The sequence below is a fragment of the Gymnoscopelus microlampas genome (genome assembly GCF_963454915.1).
Source record: "Gymnoscopelus microlampas genome assembly, chromosome: 16".
NCBI lineage: Eukaryota > Metazoa > Chordata > Actinopteri > Myctophiformes > Myctophidae > Gymnoscopelus > Gymnoscopelus microlampas.
In genome coordinates, this window is record NC_139953.1 from 44,085,746 (window position 1) to 44,109,693 (window position 23,948).

General features: G+C 42.8%; 1 protein-coding gene across 1 annotated transcript; it reads right to left on the bottom strand.

Annotated features, from left to right (window-relative positions):
* Positions 1-20,610, bottom strand: LOC311063408 (14-3-3 protein theta-like; the record flags this gene model as incomplete). The annotated part of the gene is made up of 5 exons (XM_084082840.1): positions 1-822; positions 1,354-1,449; positions 3,756-3,919; positions 5,791-5,914; positions 20,311-20,610. 5 exons carry the CDS (start codon positions 20,608-20,610, stop codon positions 766-768), a joined length of 741 nt encoding a protein of 246 aa, XP_083938966.1. The 3' UTR covers positions 1-765.
* Between the last annotated feature and the right edge of the window lie 3,338 nt (positions 20,611-23,948).

The following is a 23,948-nucleotide window of genomic DNA, read 5'->3' on the forward strand; positions in this document are numbered from 1 at the left end:
TTTTTTTTTGTTATCCTCAGTTGTTGGTTTATTGATTGGTTTTATTTATGGACAGGAGGCTGCAGGAAGGTGCAAGGAGTGGAATAGCAGGTCAAAAAATCTGGCACACGTATTCTACATGCAAATGCACGCACGCACACACACACACACACACACACATACAGAACATAATAACCATGTTGAAGACAATTAATGAACTCAATTTTCTCTCTCTCTCTCACACACACACACACACACACACACAGGGAACATATTGTTGTTGTCGGGCAGAAACCTCATATTTCCATATTTCAACCTTTTGTGTTTTCTTTCTCAAATCAACGGCGTACTTCATCATACGTACCGATGTCACACTGAAGTACTTCATCATACGTACCGATGTCACACTAAAGTACTTCATCATACGTACCGATGTCACACTAAAGTAGCAGATCTACAAGCTCAAAACACGTCGCAGCTGCGCTTTGCCATTTTTTTAATTGAATGCTGAAAAGTTACAGTTTCGGACATGAGGTTTCCACTCGACAGAGACCATATTAACCATGTTGAGAACAATTAACTCATTATCTCAATTTACACACACACACACACACACACACACTTTCTCTCACACACACACACACACACACACACTCTTTCTCACACACACACACAGGGGCTATGGAGACACTGGGCGTTGACATAATATATTCAAGTGGAACGATAAAGGAATGAAAGAACGTGTAAAAAGGTTGTAGTTCTCTGGGGGAGATGACAGGGGGCGCTCTAGTTCTCTCCTTCGCCAGGCTCGGCTTCCTCTGCTGCGTTGTCAGACGTCCATAACTAGAGAGAACAGGAACAACCATGATTATTATTATTATTATAATGATGCTTTCCTGGTTTTAATGGGTTATAATAATTTGACGACCGGCGTTGTCTCTCCATGAATTCAAAGCTTCATGGGGTGTGCAATTGATAGAAAAATAAGTATTTTTGGGTGGAACTACTCCTTTAGTGGGTTAAAACAAGTCTGTGTTGTGCATATACCCATTTCATACCTAGGCTATTTGCAAATAGCCGATCTACAAGTTCTGCGACGCGTTGTGACCTCGTAGATCGGCTATTTTCAAACATTTTAGTACTTTTACTTTTGGTACTTTAAGACCATTTTGCTACCAATACTTTTGTACTTTTACTCAAGTACATTTTTAATTCCGGACTGTTACTTGTAATGGAGTATTTCTATATATTGCAGTATTGATACTTTTACTTAAGTAAAATATCTGAGTACATTTACCACCAGAGTGTGTGTGTGTGTGTGTGTGTGTGTGTGTGTGTGTGTGTGTGTGTGTGTGTGTGTGTGTGTGTACTTACTGTCAGGTTGTCTCTGAGCAGCTGCATGATCAGTGTGCTGTCTTTATACGAGTCTTCACTGAGCGTGTCCAGCTCTGCGATGGCCTCGTCGAACGCCTGCAAGACAAGTCCAACAGTCAGTGAGCATCATGGTAGTTCATTATTACACAACATCATAATATAGTACAGGGGTCTTCAATGTTTTCAGGCCAAGGACCCCCTAGCTGAGAGAGAGATGAAGCAGGGACCTCCTCAATATCGTATAAAATTGTGTTTCAGATTCAACATTTTTGTTTACATGGTCTGCTCTTTTTTCCCTCTACACCTATAGCCTCTTTGCCAAAAATAGCCGATCTGCTATTTTTGGCTAAAGTTCTCCTCAGAAAAGGGATGCTTAAGTGGTTAAGGTAAAATAAAAACTCCTATCACACAAAGATTTGGCGGACCCCCTGTAGTAACTCTGAGGGACCCCCTAGGGGTCCCGGACCCCCTGTTGAAGACCCCTGATATAGTACACTGTGGAACAAACTCCCAGTTGCAGTCAGAACTGTAGATTCACTCCCAATTTTCCAATCGTAATCTGGAGACGCACCTCTTCAGACTCCACCTTAGCCCATATAGCACTTGCCCTACAGCCCAGTTGATTTCGTCGACTAAAACTATGACGAAAAATGTTCGTCAACTACCTTTTTTCACTGACTACATATATTGACGATTTCGTCAACAAATAAAAACTAGACTAAAATGTTAGTGAGGGACTATAGTGGAGAAGAGATCCAGTAGAACTAAAAGACAAGTCTTTTTATATTTGGTTGCACTCCGGTGTTGCGCTCTGAAAATAGTAATATTTTCAGCATGCAGCCAAGTGTAAAATCAGCCATTACGACGCCATCAAGGCACCGACAAAACACATTTTAGTCGACCAAACAACTGTATATTTAGAACGCGTCGCCATCGTGACGCGTTGTGAACAGCTTGTAGATCAGTTATTTTGGCCACGTGACACGGTCGTACGACGGCGCATATAGCCTACTGGAATCAGCTGTGTTGATGAGGCGGTGCCTCAGAGCGCTGCTACAGGGACTATTTAATGTCTCAGTCAAATAAACTCTTCTCTTTACTGGGAAATGGATAATAGCGAAACATTTTTATTATGAATTGCCCCACAATATGAATACATTTGGATGTGTTTTGTTGGTAACTGTTGTATAATCGCAATATTACACTCGAGGGTGTGCTTTACCTACATTATTGGCACTTCAGTGATGCTTGCGGAACTCGGCTCCGCCTCGTTCATGACCGCATCACTGGCGTGCCAATAATGACGGTAAAGCACACCCTCTCGTGTAATATTGCTTAAATCAAAACTTCCTGTCAAAATCAACACTGCCCTAGCCTTGACTTGACGACCATGACGACTTATGCAAAGGTTAAGTTGTAATTTAGATGTTATTTAGACAGATGCCAGGTTCATTGTTCACCCTGGTATACGATAGTTTCTATAGTTTCAATGTACAGATTATTATTTTTTTGATAGTATATTGCAGGGGTCTTCCAACGTTTTCAGGCCAAGGACCCCCTAGCTGAGAGAGAGACGAAGCCAGGGACCCCTCTATATTGTATAAAGTTGTGTTTCAGATTTTCTTTATTTCTTTTTACTTGGTCTGCTCCAAAACTCTACACCAAACCTCTTTGCCAAAAATAGCCGATCTACAAGCTCACAACGCCTCACAGTGTGAGCTTTTAGATCTGCTATTTTTGGCAAAAGTTCTCCTCAGAATAGGGATGCTAGGGTTTAAGTGGTTAATGTAAAAAAGATTTGGTGGCCCCCCCTGTAGTAACTCTGAGGACCCCCTAAGGGTCACGGAACCCCTGTTGAAGACCCCTGGTATATTGTTCAGACTGATAGGTTCTTGGTTTACCTAGGATCCTGGTTTGCTGAGGCACTACACACTGTCTCTCTGTATTCTATGTATGCGTTCACCCTGCTTACTGTAAGTTACTCTGGATGAGAGTGTCTGCATGAGAGAAACCCTACTGTTAATGCTGCCATTAGATTCCAGCTTCTCCATGTAAAAGTAACATGGATCAGCATGGACTGCCGGGACAGACAAGAATACAAAAAAGGGTAAAGTGTGTGTGTGTGTACGTTTTAGGAATGTGCACAGACAGTTGACTAGTCTATTAAACACTGCCCATACTAAATCATTATTACTGATCGTTTTCATATTTTTACTTAATTGTTTTTACTTGAAACGTTTCAAATGTTTGAGAACCAGTGGTTTAAACATCAGTCAAATTAGTTGCTGCGCACATCCCTAGTGTGTGTGTGTGTGTGTGTGTGTGTGTGTGTGTGTGTGTGTGTGTGTGTGTGTGTGTGTGTGTGTGTGTGTGTGTGTGTGTGTGTGTGTGTGTGCGCGTACCTTCTTGGCCAGGCTGCAGGCTGTGTCAGGCGAGTTGAGAATCTCGTAGTAGAAGACAGAGAAGTTCAAGGCCAGGCCCAGCCTGATGGGGTGTGTGGGCTTCATCTCCTTCTGACTGATGTCCAACGCATCCTGGTACGCTGTCTGAGAGTTACCGATGGTCTCTGACAGAGGGAACAACAACTGAGGGTTAGAGAGATTTGCTGCATGCACACAGGCAGTGTCAAAAGACACACAACCACAAAGCAAATCTGTCGCAGAGTCGCTGCTTAACTCATTCAAATCCAACCGTTGACCGCCATTGACGGAGATCTCAGTCTTTAAAATGTTCTCTTTTTGGGGACATTTCCACAAGAGGGCACTCTAACGCAACTTAGGAATGATCCTAGGACCCTGAAAGAAGGAATTGACAGATGTGAAGTCATCCCAAAGAATGACACTGCCGTCCGCTTTCTTAGAAAAACACTCCTTTCTCTTTTTTTTGGTGAAAACGGCTGTTATACAACAGCCGACTGGGACAAAATGGCAGATCGTGGTTACAATTTTCTTTCTCTGGTGGATAGATCAGACCCTCCCCCATCCCTCAGACATGCTTTGTTTACATCCACGTGCACATCACGGCTCCGGAAATCCATCACAAACCCGCAAAAAAAACATTAAAAAACGATAATAACCGCAAAATGTCTGGCTGCACATGCACGCACGCGCACCCACCCGCGACTCCCTAGGCCCAGCCTCGGCTAGCGTTCTGGCTACCCACTGTGTGAAATGTCACACCACACACTTATTGACGCCATCAATAAACATCAAGCGTGCGTCCGCTTGGCTTAAAAGAAACAGGGAACTGACTGATGGATTACAGGCATGAAATGTGTGGAGAGCGGTTAAACGGCACTTGCTCGTTTTGAAGCTGCCATCGTGTGAAGTTGCGGGTCCATTTGGTTCCATTTGTACAGTCAAGAGAACCAGTGGACTACATGGGTACAAACTGTGATTCTATCATTGTCTCTCTTTTTCAACCCAAGTGGTGGAGGCAGATGGCCGCCCACCTAGAGCCAGGCTCTGTTCAAAGGTTTTTCCTGCTGCTGTGGCCAAGTGTTTGCTTTACGGAGGAATTGTTGGGTCTCTGTACATTAAAGAGTATGTCATTGTTGTTGGGTGGAAACCTTGTTGTATGCCCAAAAACGCTCTTATTTTAGTCACAAGTTCTTGTTAATACTTTTCTTTGGTTAAATATGGGAGGTAGAGATGGTCTCTGACAGGAAGGACAAGAGGTCAGAACACGGTTCACCTTCATGTCGTAGAGGATTACGTACAGTAAAACAGCTGTGGAGTTGGCAAATTGAACACATGGTTTTGCAGATAGGCCATATGTAAAGTTGTTACTGACTGAGCCACCAGGACATTTAAAAGCCAAGCAGTCACCTTGAAGCAGCGTTGATTTCGTCGACTAAAACTATGACGAAAAATGTTGGTCGACTGATTACCTTTTCTCACTGACGAAAACCCATAAAAACTGAATAAAAACTAAGCCACGATGACCAAAACTAAGACTAAATATGTTGACAACTTCGTCAACAAGTAAAAACTAGACTCAAATGTTAGGGAGAGACTGATGGAGAAGTGATCCAGTAGAACTAAAAGACTAGTCATTTTAGGTTTGGTTGCGCTCAGGTGTTGCACTCTGAAAATAGCCGATCTACAAGCTCACAACGCGTCGCAGCGCGACGCGTTGTGAGCTTGTAGATCGGCTATTTTCAGCATGCAACCAAGTGTAAAATCTGCCATTTAGACGCCATCAAGGCACGGCCAGAATACATTTTTGTCGACTAAATCGACTCTAGATTTAGTTGACTAAAATCTTATGATATTTAGTCGACTAAAACTAGACTAACAGTAAAACATTCCAGATGACTAAAATATGAATAAAACTAAATGGAATTTGATTCAAGAGACTATGACTAAAACTGAATCAAAATTTGCTGTCAAAATCAACACTAGTGTACATTGAAGACAGACACACAGACAGACAGACCTTTCTTGTCCTCTCCAGAGGCGACCTCGGCCAGGTATCTGAAGTAATCTCCCTTCATCTTCAGGTAGAACACTTTACTCTCTGGGTTAGTCGCGTTTTCAATCAGATACTTGTTGAGGAGACCCTGAGGACGGACAGACAGACAGACAGACAGACAGACAGACAGACAGACAGACAGACAGACAGACAGACAGACAGACAGGAACAGAGGTTAACAGACTTGCTGGGCTAGTACGACATTCTTGATGAACGCTGAGCAGTCAGAAAGACAGTCATTCCTCAACTTTAAAACCAGACTGAAAGACTAGAGGAGAGGTTAAGGCCGGTCTTCATTTCTCGCATGTTTCATTGAAAACGGCAGCATGACTCCCGTTCTTGACCAATAACGAATCCTACTTACAATACGTTTTAAGGTGATGAACAACACACACACACACACACACACACACACACACACACACACACACACACACACACACACACACACACACACACACACACACACACACACACACACACACACACACACACACACACACACACACACGCACACGCACACACACACGCACACAGAACTCAACTCATACCAAAGATAGAGGAGAGAGAGTTGTGAAGGTGATACACATTTTAACACACATTTTTCACATAAAGGAGAATACGTAACAGGGACACACATACTGTATTATAGGTGCAGTAAGGTTACATTCACAAAATCATGGCACATGTCTTCATGATACAATAGGCATGTTTGATTGATTGAGTGAATACTTTATTAGCAGTTTGCAAAAAAAAGGCACAGGAAAGTACGGTTCAATACAAGGTCAGCTAAGAGGAAAACACTATGACTTGTTTCCATCTGGGTTTTTTGTACTCACTCAGTAACTCTATGGGTATAAGTAACAGCGTCTCTGCCATATATGGCAACTGTCAATTATAGCAGAGACGCGCACGCACACACACACACACACACACACACACACACACACACACACACACACACACACACACACACACACACACACACACACACACACACACACACACACACACACACACACACGTAAACCAGTGTGCCATGTAAGCCCCATGTTATCAGAAATGTGTTAAGAAATTCTTTGAATTGAATATAATCTTTTGTGTGCCTATAATAACAACATGGGTAAAGTGATCACCAGTGTTTCCGCCCACTGGCAGTGACTTCACCCAGAAAAGCCACAAAGATACAAAGAATCGACAGTGTTCCACTTCCTGTGTGAACGAGAACAACACTAGTACCATGCTTCCTGTATGAACTCAAAACCCACCGTTCCTTTTATATTATTTAAAAAAAAAACAATATAAAATAGTGAAAATAGCAGATCTGCAAGCTCACAACGCGTCGCATCGTGACGCGTTGTGAGCTTGCAGATTGGCTATTTTCACTATTTTTGTATGACGAACTAGGGCATTCATTTTTGAAATACGAAATAAACGTAAAAAGTTGAAATATGGAGATACAAGGTTTCTGCCCGACGACAACAATGACTTCCTGTCGAAGAGGAACATGTTCACGTTTAACACATGGTCAATGTCTGGTGGAAACCTTGTATGTCCAAAACTGTTGCTTTCCAGGACATAGGGAAAAAAATAACCTGTGTTCCAATGTACCGGTAGCTATTATTGAGTTACAAGCTATTTTTAAAAAATAAGGATAATAGCTACATCTACAAAGCTCACAACGCATCGCATGGCATCTGCTGCTGCTTGTAGATCAGCTATTGTTCCGGGATAATAATAGGAGGCCCCAGATTAGGCCCCGCCCGTCATCTTCCCCCAAACCTGGAAGAAGGGATGAAAAGGCGAGTACGCGCTGGGTGAGCAACTCCATAGTAAGTGAATGGGTGGGGATTCATGGTTACCTCTCAAGATCAGTGGTTCGCAACCTTTTCAGGCAGTGACCCCCCCCCCAAAATAATCAGATTTGAACTGGGGACCCCCCATTCCGTTCCACAGATAAATATTGTGAAAACAGCTGATCTACAAGCTTTTAGATCGGCTAATTTTGCCCTTTTCTTATATCATTTGACAATTTGGCCAAGGTTTTATAGTATAGTTTGTTGATTATTTTTGATGCAGTAATGGTCTTTTTCTTATGTCAATTTTTTTTTAGTTTTTGGAGGTATTAAAAAGGTCTTAAAAGTCCTTAAAATGTCACTTCACTGTCATCTGGGGACCCCCTCAGAATCATGTGGGGACCCCCTGGGGGTCCAGACCCACATGTTGAGAACCCCTGCTCTAGATATGGCTGAGCCTCTTTCGTTGGTGTTTCGCCCAGGCGGACAGGGTTTTGAGGTTAGGTTTAGGCATTATTTCTGTCAGGTTAGGGTTAGGCATAGTGTTTGTGAGGTTAGGGTTAGGCATAGTGTTTGTGAGGTTAGGGTTAGGCATAGTGTTTGTGAGGTTAGGGTTAGGCATAGTCTTAGCTATGCTATCAAGGTGAAACACCAAAGAAAGTCCCTCTCTAGATATATACTAGGGATGGCCAACCGTTAACCGTCGTTAAATCGCCAACCGATTAATACTAACGAAAACAATTAATTGTTTTTTGGTCAAGTCTACACCTGCAACCACACGTAACTTCCACTTTATTCTTCTTCTTCCTCGTCTTTGTATTGGTATTGTTTGTGTTGGAGCGCCTCAGTGTGGCTGCAGAGTTCATGTGCAACCTCTTCCAGAGAGAGATAGAGACACTAGACACTTTTTCTTTTTTTACACACATTTTTTCTTAACGGTTATCGATTAATTAATCGTTAAAGGCCTAACGTTAATCGGTTAATAAAATGTCTCCATTTGGCCATCCCTAATATATACAGTGACTGGGCTTTAGGCTCTGGATACAAAAATTGCACTGGGCAGATATGACAAATAAGATAACGTAATATACAAAGAAATGACAAAATGAGCGGTACAAAAAAAGTCTAAATAAATAAAGTACTATGACCAAAACAGACCACGTCCTTTGCTGTCGTCCACACACAGCCTATAACGCATCTCACTTTGTTCGAAACAAAGATATACACTTACATACTGTATTACCTGATCTGGATTCTGGACACAACAAGATGATGTCATTAAAAGAGCATACGAGAGCTTAAAAGAACGATGTGGAAATAATGAGAGAAACGTGACATTTGTGTTTTCATACAGATGAATGAAGTGTATAATGATTATTCAATATCATGCAAAATAATTGTGATGAACTCAAATAATCAGGCGATGTGTCATTTAAAATTACACATGTGCACTAAGTCATGCAGTCATGGGTTGTAACCGTGTGTGTGTGTGTGTGTGTGTGTGTGTGTGTGTGTGTGTGTGTGTGTGTGTGTGTGTGTGTGTGTGTGTGTGTGTGTGTGTGTGTGTGGACAACAGTGTTACGTAATGATGACTGTAGCAGCAGCTGTTCAACCAGATGCTACAATAACACAACTACAACACATCAACATACACTGACCTACATGTCACACACTCACACACAAGCCTAGAGAGAGAGTGTGTGTGTGTGTGTGTGTGTGTGTGTGTGTGTGTGTGTGTGTCTGGGTCAGAGATTCCTCACTGCTGAGGATTAGAACACATAAAGTGGTGCAATAGAAGCATCTTGTTGTCGGGCAGAAACCTCTCATCTCCTCATTTTAACCACGCCCCCAGAGGCACAGTAGAACAGTGAAGTGGCCGTCGCCTGGTGGTCAAATCTGGTATTGCAACACTTCCACACTTAAAAGGCCACTGCTCATGCTTCTACCGTGTGAAACCCTAGTGAAACCCTAGTGAAACCCTAGTGCTCCTGCTCCTGAAAACTAACAGTTTTGGACCCAACAGAAACGATATGTTGTATTAGACCAGCACGCGTGTGTATGTGTGTGTGTGTGTGTGTGTGTGTGTGTGTGTGTGTGTGTGTGTGTGGGGGTGTGGGGGGGGGGGGGGGGGGGTGCATTAAGACTGTCTGTGGATTAGTGACTTAAAGTGAATTGTAAGCCTGCTGTACATATTGTGATATATATATAACACTAGAGATTATCTGGTATTTTGGATATTATCTAGAGACAAAGCATCAGAGACAAAGAGAGATGTACACTGAACTAGTATCAGAGACAGAGAGAGAGAGAGAGAGAGAGAGAGAGATAGATGTATTCTGAACTAGCATCAGAGAGAGATGCATTCTGAACTAGCATCAGAGACAGAGAAAGAAAGTGAGATGTATTCTGAACACGCAGAGAGAGAGAGAGAGAGAGAGAGAGAGAGAGAGAGATGTATTCTGAACTAGCATCAGAGACAGAGACATGAATTCTGAACTAGCATCAGAGAGAGAGATGCATTCTGAACAAGCATCAGAGAGAGATGCATTCTGAACTAGCATCAGAGAGAGATGCATTCTGAACTAGCATCAGAGAGAGATGCATTCTGAACTAGCATCAGAGAGAGATGCATTCTGAACTAGCATCAGAGAGAGAGACATGAATTCTGAACAAGCATCAGAGACAGAGACATGAATTCTGAACTAGCATCAGAGACAGAGACATGAATTCTGAACTAGCATCAGAGACAGAGACATGAATTCTGAACTAGCATCAGAGAGAGATGCAATCTGAACTAGCATCAGAGAGAGAGACATGAATTCTGAACAAGCATCAGAGACAGAGACATGAATTCTGAACAAGCATCAGAGAGAGATGCATTCTGAACTAGCATCAGAGAGAGACATGAATCCTGAACTAGCATCAGAGAGAGAGATGCATTCTGAACTAGCATTAGAGAGAGTGAGAGTGAGAGAGAGAGAGATGTATTCTGAACTAACATCAGAGAGCGAGAGAGCTCGGGTGGTGCAGGGTAAAGTACCTGCCCACTACTGCAGACTCTGGGGGTTTGACTCAGACGCGGGGCATCCGGTTTGCTGAGCATCTATACCAACACAGTTAGCTGTGTTCAGGAGAACATCTATACCAACACAGTTAGCTGTGTTCAGGAGAACATCTATACCAACACATTTAGCTGTGTTCAGGAGAACATCTATACTAACACAGTTAGCTGTGTTCAGGAGAACATCTATACTAACACAGTTAGCTGTGTTCAGGAGAACATCTATACTAACACAGTTAGCTGTGTTCAGGGGAACATCCATACCAACACAGTTAGCTGTGTTCAGGGGAACATCCATACCAACAGAGAAATAGTGAAAATAGCCGATCTAAAAGCTCACAACATGTCCCATCCCAACGCGTTGTGGGCTTGTAAATCAAGCTCATAACTTTTTGACTTTTTTTGGGAAAAGAATTATAACAATTCCTCAAATCAATTATTTTATTAAAACATATATTTTCTGGTCTCTGTCGGGTGGAAAACTGTTACTTTTCAGGATTCAAATTCAAAAATAGTAAAAGTAGCAGATCTACAAGCTCAAAGCGCGTCGCTTCGCGCCGCGTTTCGAGCTTGCAGATCTGCTACTGTTGATACTGTTGTGACGTCGTAGTATGATCAAGTAGGGCGCTAAACACAGCAAAGATATAGAAAGACATCATTGTTTTCCTGTATTTTGAGTGTTCATTTGAACCATTTAAATACTGCTCTTGTTCTGGGTTAACCTTTGAGGAACCTTTTGACAGAGGACACAAAGGGGGGAGGGGTTTGAACCTGTGACATTTCCTGTATAGTGTTCACTGAGCATTTCAAAGCCTCTTGCTCTCCGTGTGTGTGTGTGTGTGTGTGTGTGTGTGTGTGTGTGTGTGTGTGTGTGTGTGTGTGTGTGTGTGTGTGTGTGTGTGTGTGTGTGTGTGTGTGTGTGTGTGTGTGTGTGTGTGTGTGTGTGTGTGGCCCATAGTGCGACCAGACAAACAATACAGCACATATAGCTACACTTAATCCAACTGCACCACCAATCTCTTGACCCAGTTACAACACACACACACACACACACACACACACACACGTACGTATAACTATACTTGTGAGGACATCCAAATGTCAGAAGGACAGACATTTATTTTCACAATTTCTTGCCGTTTTTAACCATAACCGTAAAGCCAAAAACAGCTGATCTCAAATTGTACTATATACTTGGGGGGACCCTCACTAGTGTAGTAATACAAGGACAAGTGTGTACACACACACACGCACACGCACACACACACACACACACACACACACACACACACACACACACACACAGTGTTTTGCTGAACTATGGAGACAAAGGGAGACAGGGTGTAGACAATATCGGGTGCGTGTATTGTGTAAGGTGTGTGTTAAAGAGTTCTCAAATTCTGCCTGAACCCGACCATACCTGACCACCAAAATCTATGCTAATTAGAGGGGCCCGGCCGAGCCTCCGGTTCCATGAAGAAAAAATAATTACCCCCCAAAAAACACATTTCAACTGCCCCTAGCGGCCTAACGGTAAGGCCGGTGGACATGGCAGTGGATGTGTTGGATGCGGCTCAAAGTGAACTTTCCTCAGGTATCTAGTTTGTCACTGTCCGACCTTCCTGGACTGTGCTATTGAAGCAAAACAGGCGACAATGGCCAAAACTCAATCGAAAATTGGCAAAAGTGACTGTTTTCAAGATGTTTTGGACATTATCTCTGGAACGGAAGGTCCAATCTGCTCAGTTCAAAGCTTGTTGGATGAGTTACTTTGAGGACATTAACAACCATTAAGACCTGAAGCCGATGCTATAAATGTCTTCTAAATCCCAACAGTTTTTTTAAAAACGTATGTTTTTATATCAGTGGTGCTCAAACTTTTTCATGTCAAGGACCCCCATCTCAAAATATGTTATTCCAGGGACCCCCAGAAGCAAATATTTGATTTAATGTTTGCTTTAAAACAATATATATTAAAGGATTTGCACACATTTTCACGATTTAAAAAAAATAGCAGATCTACGAGCTCATAGCGTGGCACTCGGTGCCGTGCTATGAGCTTGTATATCTGCTATTTTTGAATAGCCAAAGTGTAAAATAATACTTTTTAGCTCAAATCTAAAAATGACACAGATGCGTCCCAGGTCTTAATGGGTTAAGCACACAATGTTCGGGCCGGGCCGAGCCGAGCCTTGGGCCGGCCCAGTAGGGCCCAGTTAGGGCCGGGCCTTAACTTTCAGGCCCGTTGAGAACTCTAGTGTGTGTATGTAAACCACAGCAGCATAAAGTAAAGCTATTATCTGTACGTTTTATGTCCTCTCCTCCTGACAGAGAGAGGTAACTGCAATCCTGTCAAAACTACAACAAAGACGACGAATATCTAGTGTCCAATATGGCTGCACCTGCTTCAAATAACTTTATTGACACCGTCAACCAGTTGGGTGTCCCACCCGACACCAGGGTCTAAATGTCTCAATGGTAGGAGTGTGGAGATGCTTGTAGATCTGCTGTTTTGACAGTGACACAGGCACACATAACCCTGTACATATGAGGTTGTAGTGTTGTAAAACAAGAGACTGTGCAATACATGATTCCATTAAGACCGGGAACGCATCCGTGTCATTTTAAGATTTCTTTGGCCATTCAAAAATAGCAGATCTACAAGCACAGAGTGCCGCGCTAGGATTGAATGGTTTATATAGTATATAGAATCCATTGACAGTCAAGGGACTTTCCCCGCCTTCCTCTTACAGCACTGAGGACACATTCTGAACCTCCTACGTTCACCTCAAGACCTTTACACACACTGGAGGACCGGCCCTCACACCTACGTTCACCTCAAGACCTTTACACACACTAGAGGACCTGGCCCTCACACCTACGTTCACCTCAAGACCTTTACACACACTAGAGGACCTGGCCCTCACACCTACGTTAACCTCAAGACCTTTACACACACTGGAGGACCGGCCCTCACACCTACACTGGAGAGAAGAGGTGTCTTCCCTTACAACAGCGTGTATGTGCTCAGGTATCAGTGAGACACACTGTAATGAGTGTCCTATGGATCATTGGTTCTCAAAGTGGGGTCCGGGGACCCGCCGGGGGTTTTTGAGGGGGTACCAGGGGGTCCCCGAGCTAAATGAGTTACAATTAGTTACTAAATTAGCATCAGGAATCATTAACCCATTAAGACCTGGAACGCATCTGTGTCACTTTTTGATTTGAGCTAAAAAAAAAAAAGCATTATTTTACACTTTGGCAATTCAAAAATAACAGATATACAAGCTCATGGTGCAAACGTGAAAATGTGTGCAAATCTTTGAATATGAATGTATATTTTTTTAAAGCAAACAAATCTTTGCTTCTGGAGGTCACTTTCACAAAATACGAGCTGGGGGTCCGCAGCCAAATACATATCAATTTGGGGGTCCTTCACATGAAAAGGTTGTGAGAACAGAACACTGCTATGGATTAAGTGTTTTTTTTTCTAACCATCACCAGCCTTTGTGCTCACCCCCCACACACACAGTTGTGAGAACACTGCTATGGATTAGTGTTTTTTTCTTCATGCTAACGTGGTAGCAGTGAAACATATGAGCTCAGGTATCATGAGACACTGTGTAATGAGTGTCCTGAAGGCACACGGACACATGACTGACATCACACCAGCAACCAGCCTGTCTGCCTTCAACTCACCATCACCAGCCTTTGTGCTCACTGCGCGCACACAACACACAACACACACACACACACACACACACACACACACACACACACACACACACACACACACACACACACACACACACACACACACACACACACACACACACACACACACACACACACACACACACACACAGTGTTTTGCTGAACTATGGAGACAAAGGGAGACGATCGGCGATCACGCTGCAATGGAGGATCGCGTTGGAAATATTATTGTTCCAGGCGTTAGTCGGGACCCTCCGTCGTCTCGCACGCACGCTCTGTTTACATGCACTTCAGCGTCGGGGCTTCTACAGCACGAAACGTATAACGTAAGTGGATGGAAGAAATGCAGGCACTGAACGTATAATATTTTAATAAACCTCTGGCACCCAATGTGTTAATTTAACTCTCCAAATGTCCATTTGTACACTCGCAGAGTTACAGACCCATAAGGGTCCATTTAGTTCCTAACTATCCACCATTTAGCTGGGGACCCCCTGGAACTCCCTCAAGGACCTCTGGGGGTCCCCGGACCCCAGTTTCAGAACCAATACCCTAGTGCACCTTGGTAACATGCACACGCCTACAAACACACACACACACACACACACACACACACACACGGTTTGAACCGGTAACCTTCTGATTCCCAAGCGGTCACTTTACCTCAAAGTCTAGACACTTTAGCAGAGTTATCTCCACACAGAGGAAACCCCACCCCCACCCACCTGGCACACCCTGCTGTGTGAAACAAACACTCTGATCTAGGAGTCATGGAGCTAATACTACTGTACTACTACTGTATAGTCTGATGCTCAGTGTTGGTTTAATTTAACACTGGGGATGTTTTAATGTGCATGTAGTCCAAGTTACATGTACATAAATCACTGATGGCTGACAACAGCTATCACCCAGGAACAAAGACAAGAGAGAGAGAGACAGACACACACACACACACACACACACACATAGAGAGAAAGACACACGAGAGAGAGAGAGACAGACATCAAGGTTAAAGGCCACAGTCTCACCGACGGGGAATTTGCCCCCCAGGCTCCAGTGCATCCCACACAGCCTGATGATGTCACAATGACACCAGTGTACAGTGTTGAGACACACACACACACACACACACACACACACACACACACACACACACACACACACACACACACACACACACACACACACACACACACACACACACACACACACACACACACACACACACTCAATGATTCCTAACATCTCCAACATTAGAAGAATATTTCAGAAATGTCATTCAGGAGGTTTATGGAAGGAAATCGTCGCTGTCGGACAGATAGCTCTTATCTCCATATTCTAACTTTGTGTTTTTCCATAAGTTAATGCCCTCCTTCATACTACAGCATCACAGGAAAGCATCAAAAGTAGCGGATCCACAAGCTTGAAACGCAGTGTCATCGTGTCATGTTTATCTGTGGAACCGAGTCGAACTAAATCTAATGCATACAATTCCAAGTGTTGTCAGGGGGGGGGGGGGGGGTGGGGTAGGGGGGGGTGGGGTGGGGGGGGTGGGTCGCACATTTTTGTAACTCAAAAATCTTTGCTTCTGGGAATTCTACAAATGTCTTCTAAATCCTAACAGTTTTCTGGAAAACTCGTGTTGCTATGTGAATCTCAATCTTTTTCCATGTCAAAGACCCCCCAAACCAACCCGCATCTCTCTGAGTGCTATGAGCTTGTAGATCTGCTGTTTTTGAATAGCCAAACAGATGCGTTCCTACTTCCTAGGGCTGTCACGATTACAAATTCAAGTTGACGATTAATTGTCACTCAAACAATTGCGATTAACGATTCAGTTGTGTGTTTGGCCATTGAACATTGGAACATATGAATACATGTTTTATTTCTGTTTGCCATTAAGGCTTCTTAATAAAACATTCCACAGGGCAGATATGACAAATAACTTAAATATACAAATACATTATTGACATATATAATCATTTTATACATGTAAAAAAAAAACAGAAATAGCAGATCTACAAGCTTACGACGCGTTGTAAGCTTGTAGATCTGCTATTTCAGCTTTTTTTTTTAATATTGGGAAATGTGCGAAAATGTTTCAACGATTATGATGATTATGCAAAAATAATGGCGATTATCTCAAATAATTGCGATCAGACGATTATTATGTAATAATTGTGACAGGCCTACACGTTCCCCCGGTGTGAATGGGTGAAAGGAAGGTCATTCCACTGACAACAGATCGGGGGGGGGGGGGGGCAGGCAGAGAGAGAGGATGAAGGAAGGTCATTCCACTGACCACAGATCAGCCGACTATAGCACAGAATCAATGGCTGCAGGTTTTTCTGCTTCCTGATAGGGATCACCCTGAGTGACCACTCCGCTCCGCAATGTCACCGTCTAGAGGCGGAGCGGAGGGTGCGGCCGAGCAGCAGCACCACCCTATGACAGCCTATGACACCCCATGACAGTGGTTCTCTGGCAAGGATCTAGCAACACCAGATCTGACTCATGTCAGGTGACCTCGCCCACTTAACACATTCAAACCGGGGAAAGCATCCGCGTCATTTTTGATTCCAGCTAAAAAAAATACTTTGGCTATTCAAAAATAGCAAACATGGGCAAATTCTCCTTCTACAGCACGGCCACCAAGGTATGGAATAGTCTAACCCCATCCCTCAAAAAATGCAGTTCGCTGGGCTCATTTAAAACAGCCCTAAAAACTCATCTTTCTGGAGGCCATAAGAGGAGGTAGTACCAGTTTCCCGGTAGACAGACGACCCCCCTCCACTTTTTTTTGTATATAGTGGTATTTTTTTCCCTGTATTTTTATGTAGATTTTTGTACTGTTTGGTTGCTACTATATATGTCTATGAAATTAATTCAAGGACCCTAACGGAAACAAGCCCGCAAGGACTTTTTTGGTTGGACCTTTTAGACAAAAGTATTATAAATGTAACTGTGTTGTTTTACATTCTTTTGCCTAATAAAAATTTCAATCAATCAATAATCAGATATAAAAGCTCATAGTGCGGCACAAAGTGCCGTGCTACGAGCTTGTAGATCTGCTATTTTTGGAAGGTTGTGATTTTTTTTTACTCAAATCTACGCTTCACTGGAACACAATAATAAAAGTAATCAATCAAAAATAATCACAAAAAAGGGGGGGAAAATAAATAAAATAAAATGTTTCTATAAAACTGATAATCGGCTGATTTGTTAACCAGATCCAAAGCCGCTGTGAGAATATGCTTTAGGCTGTGTAAACCAACTGTCGATGAATCTGATGCTTGGCTCTCTGGAAGGATTAATGTCTCTCTGGGTCGCTGCTGGAACTCAACTCTGTCGAGGCAGGTCAAGCCTTCTTATACTGTTGGCTGCGGCCCTAATGTCACTACGGTGATGTCAGGTAGTGCCAGGCATCTCCAGATAAGGAGTGGCCTATGTCAGTTTTGCCCAAATCTGGGACTATGACGTCAGTCCTAGACGTTTCCGCCATCTCCATATATGGAGTTCCGGGAGGGGTTCTCTGATGTCAGAGCTAGGAATGCCAGGTATCTCCATGTATAGACGTCTAGGACAGGGGTCTTCAACAGGGGGTCCGGGACCCCTAGGGGGCCCTCAGAGCTAATATAGGGGGTCCGCCAAATCTTTGTGTGATAGGATTTCGTTTTTTTACATTAACCACTTGAACCCTAGAATTCCTTTTCTGAGGGGAACATTAGCCGAAAATAGCAGATCTACAAGCTCTCAACGCCTCGCGCTGCGAGGCGTTGAGAGCTTGTAGATCGGCTATTTTTGGCAAAGAGGCTAAAACTTTAATCTGAAACACAATTGTATACAATAATAGAGTAGGGGGTCCCTGTTTCATCTCTCTCTCAGCTAGGGGGTCCTTGGCCTGAAAACGTTGAAGACCCCTGATCTATGGCTAATACTGACAAATATGCCCTGAATGTTCTTTACAATTTCTATGTTGCCAGGTTTCGCAGGTATTACTTGTGCAGAGTATAGCAGTGAATATAAACGTCCCATAAGGGGGGCCTTTCCTCTCAGAGCTTCATAGAAGTACTCATTATGTGCTCACCAGTACGACAGGAACACCGGATAATTGTTCTAACATTGTAAATGCTAGAGAACCTTAGTATAGGAGGAGAGACAGGCACCCACACACACACACACACACATCTTGACTAGACGCTATAGGGCAGTGGTTATCAACCAGTGGTCCGGGGACCACCAGTGGTCCTTGAGGGGGTTCCAGGTGGTCCCCAGCTAAATCATGGAGAGTAGGTAAGCAAATGGACCCTTATAGATCTTTAACTCTTGAGAGTGTAAAATTAAGAGGGTCCATTTGGTTTCATTCTACGCTAATAACATCTGCATTATTTAATTAAAGAATTGTTATTTTGATCAACGTCTGCCTGTTATCTCTCCTATGGCACCAACATCAATACAGCATGGAATTGTGGACAAAATATTATCCTACAAAATATTCCAAGTCTTGGATCTGAGAGGCTAAAATCTCATCAAATGGTGGTCCGTGGCTAAAATGCGAATAAATAATGGACCTTGATATGAAAAGGGCAATAGGGTGGCGGTGAGGTGCTGTCGTTTTATGTTTTTTTTTTACTGTGTGAGAGTCAGGTGTGTCCAAAAACAAAACGGTTGCTTTTCAGGAAAGGGGGAAAAGGAACCTGTGTTCCAATGGACCCCATGTAGTCATTATTGACTTACAAGCTCTTGTCAAACCTTTTCAGTGGTTACATGAATATTTTATAAAGAAAAAAGCACAGACACACTTTATCACTTTCAACCTGGCTGTCCAGTGTACAAAAACAGTGAAAATAGTCGATTTGCAAGATTGTAGATCGAACCGGGGACCCCACCACCCTGATAAGCCCTTGGAATTGTAGCAGTTGAGGCATTACCTTTAGTTTAACTCTGTTCCACAGATCAATATTTTGAAAATAGCAGATCTAAAAGCACTCCTTATCTGCAGTAAGGAGTAGCAAATACATTATCATACCTGTCCTACAGTAAGGAGTAGCCAATAGGCTCTATGCACAGCAGCCCTATAGTGAAGACATTCACAGGTGTTACCAATGATACTAATGAAGGCTCTGTTCCATTTAGTGTAGCACAGTGGTTCTCAGATTTTAAATATCCACGACCCCCATAACTCTGAGAGTGCACAAATGGAACCAAATGGACCCTTACGGGTCCATTTGGTTCCATTTGTACACTCTCAGAGTTACACACCCGTAAAGGGGCCATTTGGAAACCCCTTAAGGAACCCCAAATTTGAAACCCACTGTTGTAGCAGAGTGTTTCCAGTGAGCCAACATGAACAATATCAGCACTCGGACTCTGTTAGAGCAGAATGTAACAGAGCCTTCATTAGTATCATTGGTAACACCTGTGAATGTCTTCACAATATGGCTGCTGTGCATAGAGCCTATCACAACACGTTGTGGCCTTGTCGATGGGACTACTTTCGGTGAGCCCCATGCAATGCTTGGCATTAAGTTCCCCACTTAATGCCAAGCATTCAGTTTATTCTCGCTACGAGTTAGAACAAAAGATGGACATACCAAATGATTATTATACCAAAAGAAACAAAACTATTATACCAATTTAAACCAATTTTAACCCATTGAGACCTGAGGCTGATTATACGAATGTCTTCTAAATCCCAACAGTTTTCTGAAAAAACATGTTTCTATATCAGTGGGGCTCAAACTTTTTCATCTCACGACAGAAAAATGTGTGTATGACCAAGTCCTAAATGTGCGATTTGTGAAACAGTTGTGAAATGAGTCCACCCTGTAGCACTTTGAGGTGTGCAAAAATGTCAAAAGTACGTTATAAATCAAACGTATTATCATTATTATCATCATCATTACTACTCACCAGCACGTCGTTGCAGATGTCCCTCAGCTCGCCCTCCACCTTCTCGCGGTACTCCTTCACCATGGCCAGCTTGCGGTCGGCGCTGCCCTCCGTGGTCTTCTGCTCGATGGCGGAGATGACGCGCCAGGCGGAGCGGCGGGCGCCCACCACGTTCTTGTAGGCCACCGACAGCAGGTTGCGCTCCTCGCAGCTCAGCTCCGCCCCCTGCTCCGTCACCTCCTTCATGGAGGCGGCCATGTCGTCGTAGCGCTCCGCCTGCTCCGCCAGCTTGGCCTTCTGGATCAGCTCCGTTTTGTCCATGATGGATGGATGGCTGTTTGGTTGTTTGTTTCACAAGGTACAGCGCTAAAAAAGAAAAGGGATATTGTTTTTTTGGTTAAAAGGAAGTTAACACATCGTTTATAAAACGTTATAAACGCGGCCAAATGTATATCAATTTAGGGATCCTTGGCATGAAAAAGGTTGGAAACCACTGCTCTATTGCAGTGGTTCTCAACCTTTCCAGGCCACAAACCCCCACCCGGAGTTTAGGCATTACATTTAGTTTGACCTATATATTGAAAAAAATAGCAGATCTGCAAGCTCACAAGTTTTTATAGAATAGTTTGTTGATGACTTTTGATGCAGTAATGGTCTGTTTTCCTTTTCCTTTTCTTTTGGTATTAAAAAGGTCTTTAAAGTCCTTAAATTGTGACTTTACTGTCATGTAACGCCAAAGAAATCTAAAGTGACACAGATGTGTTCCTGGATTGAATGGGTTAAGTTCCCTCACATCTGTATGCAAATGACATCCTGCACATAATTCTACCTTCATTCAAAATGCTGACTCTGACTGGGGAGAGAGTGTGGGAGATAGGTGGGTTATTGCTAAGTCTAATGATCAGGGCAGGAATTTCAGGAAGGCCACGAAGGCCATGGCCGTCGTTCCCCTTCAGTTTGGCCTTGTGCCCCTCAAAGAAATGCCATGCCCTGAGGCCACAGTGGCCTTAATGCCCCAGCTGACTGTACCACTGTCTCCTGTGTCTTTCTTGTCAAATTATGTGTAGACCAGGGTTCATCAACGTTTTCAGGCCAGGGACCCCCTAGCTGAGAGAGAGATGAAGCAGGGACCCCTTCTATATTGCATAAAATTGTGTTTCAGATCATTTTTTGCTGCTCTTTTTTCCCCTCTACAGCTATAACTCTTTGCCAAAAATAGCTGATCTACAAGCTCACAACGCCTCGCAGTGCGAGGCGTTGTGAGCTTGTAGATCTGCTATTTTTGGCTAAAGTTCTCCTCAGAAAAGGGATGCTAGGGTTCAAGTGGTTAATGTAAAAAAAAATCCTATCACACAAAGATTTGGCGGACCCCATGTAGTAACTCTGAGGACCCCCTAGGGGTCCCAGACCCCCTGTGGAAGACCCCTGGTATAGACACCAGTGTCTCTTTCTTGTCATGTAGACACCAGTGTCTCTTTCTTGTCAATATGTAGACGCCAGTGTCTCTTTCTTGTCATGTAGACACCAGTGTCTCTTTCTTGTCATGTAGACACCAGTGTCTCTTTCTTGTCATGTAGACACCAGTGTCTCTCTCGTGTCATGTAGACATCAGTGTCTCTTTCTTGTCATGTAGACACCAGTGTCTCTCTCGTGTCATGTAGACACCAGTGTCTTTTGTTGAGATTCTGAATTCTTAACTCCCCTCAGTCCCCATCTTTAAACCAATCCAGTGACTTTGATTGGTGCAGGGCTGAACATGGATCAGATTGTAAATACCATGATGTATTCATTTCACTGCAGATAGTCCACATATTAAATGTAAAATCATCCTTAACCTTTAAATTAAATTAATTATTTCAATGGACTAAAATCTTGTTCTATTTCATGGCCTTCCTGCCCTGGCATTTGGCCTTTGCGCCCCCCAAAAAAGGACAACACCAAAGCCTCTAAAATGACCATTACATCCTGACGTGAAAGAAAATATTTCTAAGGAAGAAGAAAAATGATAATAATGGTTGCTATGAACAATCAAAAGCTATAGGAAATATAACATGTTGATGGTGGTGTCATAATTAAACTTAATGTTGATGCGGCACACTGACTATCAAGAGAATAAAAACATGGCAAATGTTGGCTTTAAAAAAATATATGTATATAATATATATATATTATATTCAAAGATTTGTATATCTGCTATTTAGTCAAAGTATACAGTCCCCGGACCCCACTTTGAGAACCAATGTTTTACTGTACCTTGTGCTGTTTAAAATTTCTGACTAATAAAGTAATGAATCAATCAAAAACAGACGTACCGTCAGTAAGGACCAGGGAGAACGATGCACAGACTGTTGCTATGGGGGAGGAGGGAGGGTCCTGGTGCTGGGAGGGTAGGGTCCTGGTGTTGGGAAGAGAAGTAGCTTTAAGTCACTGGCACTACCTGTTAGAAACCACAGAGATAAGAGGAGAGTCATATTATGCTGTTGTTGTTACGGCAACAACTGATGCAACAAGGAGGGGGGGGGGTCCATGCTTCTGCTTTTGATATCCATGGTGAGTCAGTTTTTATGGTGTCCAGTGGGTTTTATTTATCCCTGCTTCTGGTCACACTGAATGAATATTATGCATTTCCTTTTGGGAAGATGGAGACTGACATGATACGCAGTGGTGGAAAGTAACTAAGTACATTTACTTAAGTACTGTACTTAAGTACAATTTTGAGGTATTTGTACTTTGCTTGAGTATTTCCAATTTCCAATACTTTTACTTCTACTCCGTTACATCTCAGAGGCAAATATAGTACTTTTACTCCACTACAATTATTTGAAAACTTTAGTTTCTAGTTACAGATATAAATTATGATATTACAAAACACACATTAACCACTTTAGCCATATTTTATACATAGGCTATTTGAAAATAGCCGATCTACAAGCTCACAACGCGTCGCATCGCGACGCGTTGTGAGAATTCAAGTCAATTTTGAATTCCGGACATTTACTTGTAACAGAGTACTTCTACATTGCAGTATTGATACTTTTACTTAAGTAAAACATTTGAGTACTTTTTCCATCACTGCATGATACGTTTGATATCGTCTGTGTCAGGTGGAAACCTCATATGTCCAAAACTGTTACTTTTCAGGATTTAAATTTAAAAAAAAGTAGTGAAAGTAGCAGATCTACAAGCTAAAAAAAAGCTTTTGTGTGACGCTGTAGTAATGATCAAGTAGGGCGTAATTTTTGTACGAAAAAACACAAACATTTAAAACATGGGAGATAAGAGGTTTCTGCACGACGGCATAATTAAAGTGAACAGTTCAATTAAAAATGTAACCCATGTTAACCACATTAATTCCTGCATTCCTATTTCAGGTAAATGCATTCATCAAATTGCCTTGTGGGTGGAAGTGGTGGGCAGTGCACTGGGCTGTCACAAACCTACATGCCCATATATGTAGGCCTTGCACAATTATTACATAATCGTCTGATGGCAATTATTTTAGCTAAATCGCAATTATTTTTGCATAATCGTTTCCATGTTGAACATTTTTCACACATTTTCAAATATAAACTAGAAAATGTGCTCCTTGGAGCACAGGTCTCCGCCAGTACTGTTCCTGATTAATCCTGTCTTACCTATTTATATTACATATTGTCACG